Below are 13,976 nucleotides of genomic sequence, written 5' to 3' on the forward strand. Positions count from 1 at the left end.
TGAATATTCAATTTTTCATGGAAATATAAATGTTAATTCCTAATAATTCATATTTTAGTTTTATGTGTATAGTAATATATACACATTTAAAAAAAAGGTTCACATGTTCTTTTTATTTGCAATTATGTTAAATATAAAAAGAAGTAAATAAATTTGTTAATAACAAAATGTTTTTTTTTCTTTTCGCGATATATATGATTAACATTTTAATAATTGTATCGATTACACAATCAACTTTTATTTTATATCAATAATTATAATGCATTTGTTTACATTGAGATGCAATTATGTTTTGGATAGTTCAAAATATTTATAAATTTGTGCATTCTAATTACATAATATGAATATGAATCTTTGATTCCTTACTACATAAAGGGAGAAATATGGGCATCTATCTTGTTTTTTAATTTAAGAATATAAAAATTGTTGAAATCCTTTATATTGTCACAATCACATTATTTCATAAAGAATTAAATATTACATAAATAATAATACTCTATACTTTATCAGAAAAGAATCGTATCAAATCCATCGCGTGATTACATTGTATTTTGTTCACACATATGGAAATATTACATGATACCTTAACAATTGTATAAATATCAAAGTATATTTGAGATACATTCTGTGAATATTGTGTAATGTTCGAAAGAATTTTAGAATATATAAATTTTTTTGTAGAAATTTCGCTTTTACATAAAGTTGAATATTGCACGTATTAGCATATTGTTTATCAATTTTGGCAAATTAAATAGCAAAATTGTCAATAACTAAATTGTAACAAGAGTGGAAAAAGAAAAACTATATTAATAGATGCTGCAGTATCAGCACATCAAAGTTTCACTTTAACACTATCCAAAACAAATGTGTTGACTGTGATTATGTCATAAGTGTATGACCCATCAAGGTATACTTAATAATAAAGATTTAATCTGTCTTGACTGCTGATGTTTTCGATCGATCATCAAAATATGCTTTGTATATAAATGCTCCTAAGGCAATGTGTAACACTACTACCGCAACACCAGCTGAATACACATTACTTGGCACATTGTTGAGACCGAATATACCTATACATAAATTACAGAAAATTTGTTAATAAATTGATCGAAAATATTTTAAAATATAAAATTTTATATATATAAAAAAAGACAAAAAGTGCTTCTTCTTTCTTTATATATATATATATATATATATATATATATATATATATATATATAGGTAATTGTATGCTTTTGTCATAGATTTGTTATAACTTTATTATATGTATACTTTGTACCATCAAAGAGGAAAACCTTGCTTGTAAAGAACGCTATCACAGGTAAGGCGAGTATTATCACACTGTGATATAAGACTGTTTTGAATGCTTGCAGCTCTGTCACTTCCTAAAATAACAAAGTAGAAGAGCCAATACGAATAAATATATACAGATACTATTATTAATAATATCAAACTCTTACCTTTGTACTTGACATGATTGCGACTACTGAATTAGAGATTAAAAATATTGACAAGCGACATAAAAGTCAAATTTTTCTTTACAAGTAATAAAATTTACTAATGAAAAATTTAATACTGATTTAGTATATTATTTCTCTATATCACTTGACAGTCACGTGCTTGCAGTTGACAACTACCTTTGTCTCATTTCATTGTAATTCCTAATTATTTTTAAATAATTCAATTTTCCTCAATGGTTTTTTTTCTGCGTCTTAAAGTGTCTTCAACAATATTATATATTAATGACAGGCGAAATTATAGTTTCAACTTTCAGGTTATGTTTTTAAGTTTCCAGAGTGAACTCATGTTTCATGTTACTTGCACTTTCTACACTCTGATTCTTCTTTCTCTCTCTCTCTAATGATCGAATACATATATATAATATACTAAAAGTGAGCCTTCAAAAGCTTCAAGATAACCCAATTTAAAGAAAAAGATACACATACGCCTGATGGCTTGCTATCTTTGTCAGGGATTCGTTGATTGGTTGATTTTTAGGGCTCTGGTTGTTATTGGTTAGATTCCATAATTATACAGCACATGTGACATATACTGTGGAAAATGCGCACAAATGAGCCTCCTGAGTTTCGTATCTACAGATAATTACGTGCACCCTGTTCTAATCGGCTTTATTTATTGGTATGTATACATGTAAGGAGCTACGATTGTGTGTATAGAATCTAAAGTGTCCTGTGCGCGGCGATTCTCCGACAGCTGATTCACTCTATTGTTTACCGGAACAAAAATGAACGATTGTTTGCAATAATAGCTGTACGGTACTTTGCTGATTAGTAAAAATCATATTAAAGATTCTGCTCAAATATGGGATGCTGCTACAGTTTCTGTAAAGAGGACAATGGTCCGCAGGTAAAACTGCCGCGAACGAAAATGTCACACTTTTTTCGATATCTCTTGCCTTATCTCGTTGTTTGACGTTATACAAATTATCACGAATAACACGCCTACAACGAGAAATTACGCATAATTTATATTACGTACATATATATATATATATATATATATATGTATGTATGTATGTATGTATATAAAACAGAAAAATGTGCGCGATAATAACATGAGAAATAAAAATATATAATTTCTCTGGCGTCTTTTCAATATCTGTCATAATATCTTTTATTTACAGAATGGAGAAGCGAACGAAAGAACACATTTGTTGGTAGACCCTGTCAGTAATAATACAAACATACCAAGAGTACATAGGTGAGTTTATTTCTTGTTACATTTATTCCAATGTTTTAGATATTTGATTCCAGAAACCTTGAACTCTTATATAAGATTAAATCATGTTTATTTTTTTTCTTCCAGTGATGATTATGTTAACCAATATGCAAGCTCCGTGCCTAAGAAGACGGATGAACAGAGTGCGTTAAATAGAATTTTACACGAAACTGCAGCGTGAGTGGGTTTTATTGTATCTGATTTAAATTATCTTTAATATTGTATTTTTGTTTCTGTTCTTAATTTTGTTGATGAATTCCTTGTCAAATTCTATTTTTTTTTTTTTTTGTACGTTAATGTGATTAATATCGGTGCCATGTGTTTTGTAAGATCAAAGTTAAATTTAAATTGAAAAGTTAAGATTTGATAATTTTATTCCTTCTATACTTTTTTCTTACAGCAATGTCATAGATGTGGGTGCATTAGATACACATAATCTAGAACAGCATGAATATATGGATAGGTCTCGTGCATATTCAAGGAGAATAGAGTCAGGTAGGATTAAACTTCCTGACACCGCATCTTGTCTACTTAAGGATATACCTGCCCCAGAAAGAATATTAGCAGCTGATCCACTCGCTGTTGAAGATCGAGAATTGGTAAGAAACTACTTTTTTTTTTTTTTTATTGCATTTGCTGTTACACTAACATATTTAATGCAATGAATTAAACACACAGATTACAGACATGCTCATCAAGGCTGTGACAGCATTAAGTGATGTAAAAGTCGAACACAAGGAAGATTTGGTTGTCCCGTTTCTATCGTGATCGTTAAGTGTCTCTCCAGCTAATTTATAATCTCATCTCATTTGATTAAAATTTTGACATCATTATTCAGCATCGAAAGAGCATACATTTGTCTGAAATAAATCGACCTAAGCTCGAATTAATTCTAGCTTACGCTAAAAAGGATTGATTTTATTAGGTAAGATGTATTATAAAGGATGTTATTTACTATTATTATTTGATCGTTACATAATAGTTTCACAATTATTAAGTAGATATCTGCTTTTTTCTTTTACTCTTGAAGTTTAAAGATAAGGTGTGCATACATTTTTTGCACATTTTATCTACATGAAGTTTTTATTGTAAAAAATTTGTTATTGTAATATTCATTATTGATACATATATATATATATATACATACATACATACATACATACATACATACATACATACATACATACATATACAAACATTTTAAAAAATGCTATTTTGTCATTGTTCAATAAATTTAATTAAATCCTATGTAAAAAATATGATTGGCTTGTAATATTATATAAGTATAAGCGTGTAAGATTGATTTATTTTCATAAATTATGTAGTAAACTTTTTTTTTTTTTTTTTTTTAATTGTGACTAGATTTTGAAAGCATGAATAATAATTCTCCGAGGGAGATCGCGACTTTGAATTTTCAACTTTGAAAAGTTTCAAACACTAGTGGAGATTACATCAAACTTTTTCTTGCCCTTCAAAGATTTATTTTACAAAAGATAAACTACCTGACCTGTGTACCTGACCCTTTATTCTTTTACAATGCGGAGATCCAATTCTCGGAAGTCGATATAACGGACGCGCGAATTTCGAACTGCGCGCTTCCGAGGGAGGGGGTTGAGACGCGTCCCTCGATTGGCCGATCGCGTAGAGACGCAGAGGGGCATCGACCGGTCTCGGCGTCAGCCTGCTATTCGAGTAGCAGTTCGTTGGGTCGCCACCAATACACAAGAGCCGCGGATCGTACTATCGCCGACCATTGGTCCTCAATTCGCCGACCAATCATTGGGAAAGTGCCCACGAAAATATCCAATGTAAGTTCACAAATTATCAAACATCAGCCCGATACGCGGTCGCGCGCCCACGTCTGTGATTAACCCTGATTTCGCGATCGCGTCCGTGCCCTTCGCGCGCGCGAGCCAACTCCTTCATCCCGACGCCGAAAAAGCCTCCGCCACGCACGGCCATGTTTGTCGAAGCGATAGCGTGTTCCTTTTCTACGCACGCGGATGTTCACATCTCACGTCGCATCCGATGGCGGTCGCGACCCTCCAGACCCTCATCCTCCCGTCCTCTCCTCCCGATCGACGCCGCGATCAAACTACATCATGACTTACCGCGATGGGGGGGAGGGTAGGGTACGATTGGGAATTGGCAATACGTGTCACATGTGTGTATCAGCCCCGTGTATGGGAACATGGAACCCCTGCTGTTGCGTTTCTTGCTTTCACGCGTCGGCGATGCCCGATACGGTTGGCTTGCTCGCTCCCTCGCTCGCTCCCTCGCTCGCTCGCTCGCTCGCGAGATATCGCCTCGGTATCCCGCGCGCACGATCGCACGTGGACATCGCGGGACGATGGTCGCCGAGTCAGCGGGTCGCGCCAACCTTCCACTCTTCGAATCCCACTGAGACGCATTGAGTCGAAATTCCTACAATTATGTACACTGTTAACTATAATAGAGCGATTCCGATAACAATTTCGATACGGCGATACGATGTGATCGGTATGTACATTTATATCGTATCAAAATTGCGTTACATCTAGTGGGCATGCATAATTATATCTTTCTGTTTAACACTACGTTTCACTGAAAATGGTTGATTTTTATTATCACAGTGAAAAGTCGTCATGGAACAACTCAGCGAAGGACAAGCGGTGGTAGTTGGTGGTGCAGGAGGGACGGTACAAGTTGTTCAGATGGGTCAGGGTGGACAGACTATGATGCTTCCACAAGCAATACAAGTAGCAGCACCTAATGGACAGATTCAAGTAGTTCCTGTTTCTAGCCTGACTAATACCGGTCAACAGATAGTTATTCAGCAACCACAGACACCACAGATTATTCAAACTCCTGATGGACAGACTTATATCTATCAGCCAGTGCAATTGGAAGGTCAAGTTCAACAACCACAACCAACAGGTACATGAAAATGGCGACTTGTATTGTGTTTTCACATAAACAACTCTTTTCTTAAATAATATTTTCTCACAGTGATAAACCTCAATGGCAATCTTATGCAAATCGCTGGTACAACATCGCAAGCTACAACTACTGCAGCTACTACCACGCCGGTGCAACCTTTGGGCAGTCCTACATCGACAATGTCACAAACGGGAAATGTTGTTATGGTAATTATCTTTGAAAAATCTTTGTATTTATTTAATCTTTGTTTGTACATGATAACGATTGTAATGATTATAGAACTGTGTTAACCAAACATATCACTGTTTATATTCCGATTAATATATACATAACATTTTTCCTGTAAGAGTAATTTTTCTTAATTACAGAAATTGTTATTTTTGTCATAATTAATTACGTTTTATATTTTGCAAAAATTAGATGGTGCAACCAGGCAATAGTGGACAGACGCAAGCATTTCAAAGAGTAGCATTACCTCATGCGGAACTTCTGGAAGAAGAACCACTCTATGTGAATGCGAAACAATACAGACGGATATTAAAGCGTCGACAAGCTCGTGCTAAACTAGAAGCTGAAGGAAAGATACCTAAGGAAAGGCCGGTATGTATTCTCAAATTTTTCAAAAATATTTCTCTTAATATATAAATAAAATTTACATATGTATACTAACATATATATATACACACATACATACATACACACATACATACACACACACACACACACACATACATACATACATACATACATATTAGTATTCTAATATCTCTCCTAAAAAAAAAATCTAAATCTTTTATTAAATGCATCTATCTCGAGTTAGATTAAATCTGTTATCTATTTGCGCAATAATTGAATACGAAATATTTTAATAAAGACGAAAATAACATAACATTGAATTTCACAGAAATATCTCCACGAATCTCGTCATCGACATGCGATGAACAGAATTCGTGGCGAGGGTGGCCGTTTCCATTCTGGTCAGGTGAAAAAGCGGAAGTAAGTCTTACTTTGTATTTTCCTAATGTAAATTTTCTATTATAAAAGAAAAAATAAAGAAGCAGTGTCTCATTCTGGTAATTTTACGCATGTAAGAGTATAATGGTTCTAGTAGACGAAATGCAAACTCCACGATTACCCAGCACATCACAACTTCAACCAGCACTGATAGCGTTCATACTGTAGCAATAGCAGCTGCAAATGTAGGTGTACAATATCACGACACAGACAATATGGCATCCACAATAGTACTTGAAGTAAGATAACGCTTAACTATTTTTTAACCAGTAACATTTGAAATTTCATAGTGATGCAAGTTACATTTGCTGTTTCTAATTATTTGTTGCAGAAACCAAATATTCCTCTGCGAGACATGATCTCTGATGACGACATTATTACCTCAAACAATCATTTGATATAAATAATATAAATTGAATAGGAAAAAAAAAGAACAAAACAAAACAAGATTATGTGTCGGTTATATTGAACATTTACATTTTGCATTTTGTAAATATTTTCATCTGTAGGTGCAATGTATAATACAAGTGTAATTTTTTCAAAAAGTTGTAAAATTTTGATATACCTATATAGATATCACGAAATTGTATATAAGGTTTCATACAACTATTTCTTTCATTTCTTTTCTATTATTATAATTCAAATTTAGTTAATAAATAGCGATTAAAAATTTTGTTGCTAAATTAAATTTTTCAGCTAATTTTAAATGTGATTTTTAGTATTTTAAAAACATAGTTACGTAAATAAATATAACATTAGAAATTGTGACATTTACATGCACATATTATCTACTATATTTCACACTAATCACAGTTTTATAATAATTTTATAGTAGGAAAATATAAGCATTTGTAATTGTGACAATTTTATTTACTAAAATACATATTTTACGAAAAATTGTCTTGCAAATGCTTAACTTATATTAAATTAATTTTCGCATCTAGAGAAAATAAACTGCAAATTAGATAAATATGTAACATAATAATTGCATATGGGTATAGCGATTCTTGTTTTAACCGTAAAATATATTTTGTCAAATTTAATGAGATTTAGATATAATTAGCAATATTGTAAAGTTAGAGACTGAATCATAAATTGTATATATCATGTGCTGGGTACATTTATCACATTAAATTAATTAAGTTAGGAATTTTTTATAACTAAAAAAGATATAAAGGGCCGTCTACAATAAGTGTTGTAAGTCATAAGCCATAAGAAATTAACCAATGATATTCGATATCCTTCTCTAAGGTCAACTGTGATTGGTTAATTTTTTGCGGCCTACGACTTATAACATTTATTGTAGACAGCCCTTAAGGAATATAAGTATAGTGTTGTGAGTTTACAATTTTTATTGCAAAAATGTAATTAAAAATTAGGTTTTCCTATTCATAAAAAATAACAATACAAGATATTTGAGCACTGATACATAATTTCCGTCTTTTAGAGATATTAAATTTTTTGATATTTAATAAATAAACGATTTCTAAGAGCACACAATTTATAAAATTATATAGTTAAAAAATTATTTCTTTTTTTGCATAATTTTATTTTTCTCAACTTTTAAACTACATTTTAACTCTATTGTGCAAATTCTAAGTTTCAACTATCTGTTTTATTATTACTTTTCTTGTTTATTTTTCATGCTGCTTCTGTGTTTGTCAATTATTATAATCTTGACAAATATCTATCCAGTTGTTAGAAATGATAGATATATTTTAAATGTGCAAGCAATAAAATCAAAAGGGAGGATTAAACAATTGTTAATTTTAAATTCAAAAAATTGATAAAGATTAATTTGCTAACGATTTCAATATGCTTGTGAATCGTTAATTATGGAACAATATTCAATAGACAATTCTATTATATGAAATATGAAGTATTTATATTTGTTGACAATTATCTCGTGAAGCAACTCGTTAAGTATGTAAATAATTAATACATAAAAGTATAAACTGTGTAATCATATCTGTACCTATGCTGCGATATATATTGATATAAATTTGAAAAGTTTGTACAGCTATAATTGAAAGTAATCTAGCAAGTAATTAGTGGTTTACTGAAAACTTGAGAGTGAAATTGCAAGTGGAATTATTATATATAAGAATAAAAATATAAATTCTGTTTTGTAATAACGTGCATACATTATGATTTATTGTGATTATGACCTAGACCTTGCACACATACACACATATCTTATTCTGTCTCAATATTATAAAAGTATAATTCAAAATTTAAAAGAATGATTCAGAATATTTTCGATGGGAGGGCTAAATTTTGTTTTAATATCAGTGAACATTCCGATTCAGTTACTTCAGGATCCCTTAATGACTTTTGCAAAATAATTCTTTCTTTCATATTTAAGGGACTTTCTAACACAATCCTTTCCCCTGTTATTCCGATTGTATTAGTGTACTCGGAATTGCCAGTTCTGCAGAGAAAAGAATAATATTGTATTTTAGAATTTTAAATAATGATATCATCTCTCGAATTAATACAGATGTTTCTATGAGTGTTTTACGTACGTTACACGAAGAATTTCTCTTTCTTTGGGATTAGGATCCAAGTTGTTGTGTGGTTTGACAATTTTTGGCGGTTTTATCAAGTCCCGCGATGCGATTACCCACGGATCTCGATATGTACGTTTCTGAACTGTCTCGGGTATAATCCAGCCTTGCGGTAACGTTACATCTATACGAGCACGATCTAATCCCGATCAAAATATTCACTTTAATGACAATATTGCATTATCGTATTTAAAGATCAAATATTAAACTAAATAAAAAAATTAAAAAAGCTAATTTCTATTACAACTTGTGGTATTTATATATATAGCCGAGACATACGATATCGTATAAAATTGTAAATAAGCAGCAATGTGCAACTAATGTTAATTGATGAGTCTTAATACCAAAATCTCTCGAGTAATCCAATTGATATACAGTCTTTATTGATTTCTTTTTCTCGCGTTCTATCACGTTTTCATCCGGCACAATTTCTCGCAGGACGTTTCTTAGGTGAGGAAATTTGTCGCGTATCTGTATTTTCGTTGTATAATTACACGAAAATATATGCAACTACATAATCTTTTATACATATAATGATATATCCTGACCCTGTTTAAAGCATCTAATGGATCCTCGCTTCGTTCGTCCTCAGGCAGTGATTGATTTCCCAGTCGTGTATTCAGATATTGCTTGTATGGTCCGTTCAAGATGTTTAAAGGTGATCGATACTTGGGTAACGGTCTGCATCCAATTGGCCTTTCACCTTTCTCTCCCAGATAATGTTTCTTGTAGACCGTCGCAAAATCTCGCGAATCCTCTTCAATTTCCACGATCATTTCCAGCGAGTTAATTCGAGCGACTCACATTTCTCAAAACAATTTAACAGGCAATCATCGCAACTTATTTGTAAATATTGACACGCGATATCCTTCATCCCTTCACCTAGAATATATATAAATATATGTATGTACATATATGTTCTAAAAACGATATATATTTTTATTTTTGACAGTTTGTTTTTCTTTTTTTTTTTTTTTGATGCGAGAACGTGAAGAGGTGTTCACGAAAAAAAAAAAAAAAAAAAAAAATACAATACGGTCATAGACTTAAATATATATATATATACGGTGATTTTTCGCTTCACGAATTTCAAGATCCAAATCTTTCGCAATTAGTCTCAAGGTGCTTATGTTCTCTGTTTTGAAGCTTCAAAAGTTAAAAATTATTTGCTGCTAAATTTTGAAACTCGAGATACTATATTAAATCAAAAGCAGATGCTAAACAAAATTTGTTTGAAACTTTGAGACTTGAAAACTTTTAAAATCAATATCGGATTATATATTGAGATTGAAGAATAAAGTTTGACCAATCTAGAGAAGAAAGATTGGAATTTTAATTAAATTCCAATCTTAATCTTTTCTTCAGTCTAATACCGACTTTAGATTTAAAACACATACTTTGTATAAATAGAAATGTTATAAAACTTGTGATATATAAATTCTTTTAAAATGACGTTTCAAGTCGTCGCGCAGATAAAAAAATTAAAGATTTCTAATGTCTTTACACGAGTTACAAGTATATTGATTTCGAGGTAAACATATATTTATTATTATTGACTCTCAAATTTGGAGATTAGACCTAAATTTAACAACAATATGTCAAACGCGGCCATATTAATATACCACCATTATAATCTCAAATTTAATGATTCTTAATCCGTATTTAATTCCTTTCGCCGAAAAGTCAGACCTATAGGGGACTATAGGGACACTAATCGTGATACATAAGGCTTAGGATTCCGCCTGCGTCGTCATATAATGAAGTCTCTCCAAGATCTCTGGTAACTCATTAGATAGGGGATGTATAATACTGGCTGACACACAGCACCCTCGTGTACCATAAACGCCAATTAGGACACGACATCGAATTTCCTAGTTATAGGTGCACCTATCTTGAGGCGAATGTACCTTTTCAGTTCTTTTTTTCGCTCGTTTTCGTAGAATTATATGGGTAAGACGTTTCGAGGATATCCTGCATCGTTATCGAAAATTTTGATAGACTGGTGTATCTCATTTGCGATCTTCATTTTTTCGTATAGCTCGGTGTCATCCATAAATCCAGTACTGCCTCTATTTCTCGTATTCGATCACCTAAGAGAAATTATGAGAAAAAAAATCGCAATATACATATAATCGTCGTTATATACAGAACGAGCAAAAAAAAAAATTAATAAAATATTACTTTTATTTTATGCTATTTTTTTCGCCTTTTTATTTGGTTTTATAATTTTAATGAATACCGGATTTTCTTTCAGTTATTTTATTTCCAAAAATGGTATTAATAAATGTAAAATGTATGATATTGAAATTTTTTTTATACAAAAAAAATAATATATATATATATATATATATATATATAAATCAAATATAATAGATGAGAAAAAAGGTATCGTTTGATAATTTTCCCTATGATAATGATATATTTTTTGTGCTGAAAATTCACGATTAATTTTGTCTTTTTTCTAATATTAGACTTAATTAATTTATTTCCGAGATATATAGGATTTTTTTTCAAAGTGCAAAGTGACATATTCTTACGACATATTTTACGCAAAGTTCGAATGCTTTGGTGAAAATTATTTTATACACATTCATACCGATTATAATTTTAATTTAATATATGTATATTATTTAACACAGTCGTTAATAAAGTGAAATAAATATCTCTTTATATAGAAAAGGTCGAATTGGTAACTCGATACATATAATAAATGTGCAAATCTCTAATGGAGGAGCTCAAGCTACTTTTCGTCACGAAATACAAGGTGTATAGGATCAGACGACTTAGATTGTGGGGTCACAAACTATGAGAATTTACGGTAACTTCGTAATACGACTGCGAGACAAAGAGACAAAAAACCGCAAACGTGGATATATTACGCGAGATATAAATGCAATTTATATCCGATAATCCGAACCTGATGAAAGGACATATCGTATACTCGTAAGCGTGCCAGGTCTTCCCTTCACAAAACATCCACAAACTGGTACAATTTGTAGCTTCCATCTCGGCGTTATCTTCGATTTCTCTACGCCACCCACGGAATGCTGTTACGTCGAAAGGCATCATTCTATCCATCTGTTAAATCGCACATCTACCTTCGGCTCGCTTTTTCATTCGCGGAACTTTGTCTGAACGTTAACATTCAGGCTTTCATTAATGAGATTACGATATGAAGCGACGTCCAACTTGAATTTTGCGACAAACTTGACGTCTTCCTCGAGCGAAATATTAAAAAAAAAAGTATGATACACGTCGTATAACATGTCAAAGCTGAGTATGATTGAAAACTAATCTCAATATATTTTTCTTTTTTGTCCTATTACTCGTAAATATTATTTTAAAATTAATTTACTAATACTCAAATATTAAAACATGTTAAATATTGCAGAGGTATCAGTGTGCGATATTTCCAGAGAAAAATAGTTTATCCGATTTACAGAAACATAAACGATAAATTCTGCATAAATCTTACGAGTACAATTTACATTTGAATGGTTGTTTTTTTAGATTTTATGTAATTTAATAATCGTTTGTATTTCTTTTTTTTCATTTTATATTAATAGACAAGCGAGGTTTATCTAACGTTACGAACAATATTGTAAATATTTATTCTCGGTATTAGAACAAAACGTTTGTTTCGGAACATACTCGATTAACTGCTTGAGCGTTCTGATGAGACAAACCGGAATTACGTATTGCCCCTAAGTAAACGTCGGAAGTCACAGTCGCCGCAAAGGGTTTTATGGCTAAATGATCAAAGTCAGGTTCTGAATAATGGATATTGTCCAGAGCGGTCATCTCATTATATTTCCCATGCGTTAGTTTAAAGCGACAAACTTCTGTATAATTCTCGTGCTCCGAACTTTCTGAATGCAATTTAGGAACTTGGTATCAAAGGCAAATACTTGACAGCAAGTTTTTAAATTACATCGCTATTGCGTATCTCTAGGAGAGAATATCATGCTCCTTATTCTTAGAAAAGATATAAAACGAAGCGGAAATTGAGATAAAATGCGAGTTTCAAAAGAAAATGTTAGGAGAAAAAAAAACGCGTATTTACGGTATATTTCGTATTTGTATTGTTGAAATGTAAATAAATATTTGAAAACATAAATATGTAATACACAATGTAATTGATTAAATTAAATATTTAATTTTCTACGTAAAAAATGAATGATAGATGTATAACATTCTCTTGATGTACATATATGTAATTTTCTCTTCCGTTTTAATATTTTTTATGAATATTATAATCTCTCTGTCACTTTATAATAATTCTTAAATGAATTTCTCCGCTGGCAATTTCGCACATATTTCATCACGTCATCCGGTAAATTCGCAACAACTACTCGCAAATACAAACTCGAATGTCTACGTAGTTTATTATGCTTTCAACCATCATACGACGCACAGAAAGCACAGAGTTTTGCGTCGTTCAGGCTTTCACGGAGGGGCTGTCGTGCGCCGCAGCTCTCGAGCTTGCGGCAACGATTCACGTCCGTTACAGCTGTAACGGCATGCTCAGAACCGTGCATTACCGCGTGAATAAACTAAATTGCACATTTCAACCAAACAATGCCGAATACACAACGAGATGTTCATGAGAACGCTCTCGAACACTGCTAATGAGAAATCATTATTTCCATTATTTTATATCCAAAAACTACAACGTGAAATTTTCCGCACGTGTAAACCTAAACGTAACACGTGCTTATGTATATGAGTTATCATGTT

The 13,976-nt window shown here is 31.9% G+C and overlaps 4 protein-coding genes across 5 annotated transcripts in view; 2 read left to right on the plus strand and 2 right to left on the minus strand.

Annotated features, from left to right (window-relative positions):
- Positions 1–248: 248 nt before the first annotated feature.
- Positions 249–1,841, minus strand: LOC140667262 (vacuolar ATPase assembly integral membrane protein VMA21 homolog). The gene is made up of 3 exons (XM_072895020.1): positions 1,461–1,841; positions 1,280–1,385; positions 249–1,070 (listed from the first exon to the last, which is right to left on the minus strand). The coding sequence occupies exons 1-3, from the start codon at positions 1,473–1,475 to the stop codon at positions 928–930; spliced, it is 264 nt and encodes an 87-aa protein (XP_072751121.1). The 5' UTR covers positions 1,476–1,841; the 3' UTR covers positions 249–927.
- A 298-nt stretch (positions 1,842–2,139) lies between these two features.
- Lamtor1 (Late endosomal/lysosomal adaptor, MAPK and MTOR activator 1) lies at positions 2,140–4,547 on the plus strand. Its single transcript, XM_072895019.1, has 5 exons — positions 2,140–2,367; positions 2,645–2,721; positions 2,827–2,916; positions 3,140–3,338; positions 3,418–4,547. Exons 1-5 carry the CDS (start codon positions 2,323–2,325, stop codon positions 3,505–3,507), a joined length of 501 nt encoding a protein of 166 aa, XP_072751120.1. The 5' UTR covers positions 2,140–2,322; the 3' UTR covers positions 3,508–4,547.
- Positions 4,408–7,779, plus strand: Nf-ya (nuclear factor Y-box A). Of its 2 annotated transcripts, none has more exons than XM_072895008.1 (7): positions 4,408–4,547; positions 5,352–5,655; positions 5,728–5,864; positions 6,079–6,258; positions 6,563–6,654; positions 6,767–6,911; positions 7,004–7,779. In XM_072895008.1, exons 2-7 carry the CDS (start codon positions 5,364–5,366, stop codon positions 7,073–7,075), a joined length of 918 nt encoding a protein of 305 aa, XP_072751109.1. In that variant the 5' UTR covers positions 4,408–4,547; positions 5,352–5,363; the 3' UTR covers positions 7,076–7,779. The 2 variants fall into 2 exon arrangements, with proteins under 2 accessions (XP_072751109.1, XP_072751110.1); XM_072895009.1 differs by having other exon boundaries at positions 6,770–6,911.
- A 421-nt stretch (positions 7,780–8,200) lies between these two features.
- The window catches only part of LOC140667263 (uncharacterized), a 63,744-nt gene continuing 57,968 nt past the window's right edge, over positions 8,201–13,976 (minus strand). The window contains exons 5-9 of the mRNA XM_072895021.1: positions 11,147–11,329; positions 9,788–10,121; positions 9,584–9,710; positions 9,198–9,378; positions 8,201–9,103 (exon numbers count right to left, since the gene is read on the minus strand). Of these exons, the coding sequence (XP_072751122.1) occupies positions 8,920–9,103; positions 9,198–9,378; positions 9,584–9,710; positions 9,788–10,015 (720 nt within the window). The 5' untranslated portion in view covers positions 10,016–10,121; positions 11,147–11,329 and the 3' untranslated portion in view covers positions 8,201–8,919. The remainder of the gene's footprint in view (positions 9,104–9,197; positions 9,379–9,583; positions 9,711–9,787; positions 10,122–11,146; positions 11,330–13,976) is intronic.

This window comes from Anoplolepis gracilipes, chromosome 6, assembly GCF_047496725.1.
Source record: "Anoplolepis gracilipes chromosome 6, ASM4749672v1, whole genome shotgun sequence".
Classification (NCBI taxonomy): domain Eukaryota; kingdom Metazoa; phylum Arthropoda; class Insecta; order Hymenoptera; family Formicidae; genus Anoplolepis; species Anoplolepis gracilipes.

Coding starts and splice junctions, on each gene's coding strand:
- LOC140667262 (XM_072895020.1), bottom strand. Junction 1,071..1,279: donor CAAGGTTTTCCTCTTTGATG/GTACAAAGTATA, acceptor ATTTATGTATAG/GTATATTCGGTCTCAACAAT.
- Lamtor1 (XM_072895019.1), top strand. CDS start 2,323: ATGGGATGCTGCTACAGTTTCTGTAAAGAGGACAATGGTCCGCAG. Junction 2,368..2,644: donor AAGAGGACAATGGTCCGCAG/GTAAAACTGCCG, acceptor TTTTATTTACAG/AATGGAGAAGCGAACGAAAG. Junction 2,722..2,826: donor AACATACCAAGAGTACATAG/GTGAGTTTATTT, acceptor TTTTTCTTCCAG/TGATGATTATGTTAACCAAT.
- Nf-ya (XM_072895008.1), top strand. CDS start 5,364: ATGGAACAACTCAGCGAAGGACAAGCGGTGGTAGTTGGTGGTGCAGGA. Junction 5,865..6,078: donor AAACGGGAAATGTTGTTATG/GTAATTATCTTT, acceptor TGCAAAAATTAG/ATGGTGCAACCAGGCAATAG. Junction 6,912..7,003: donor CATCCACAATAGTACTTGAA/GTAAGATAACGC, acceptor TATTTGTTGCAG/AAACCAAATATTCCTCTGCG.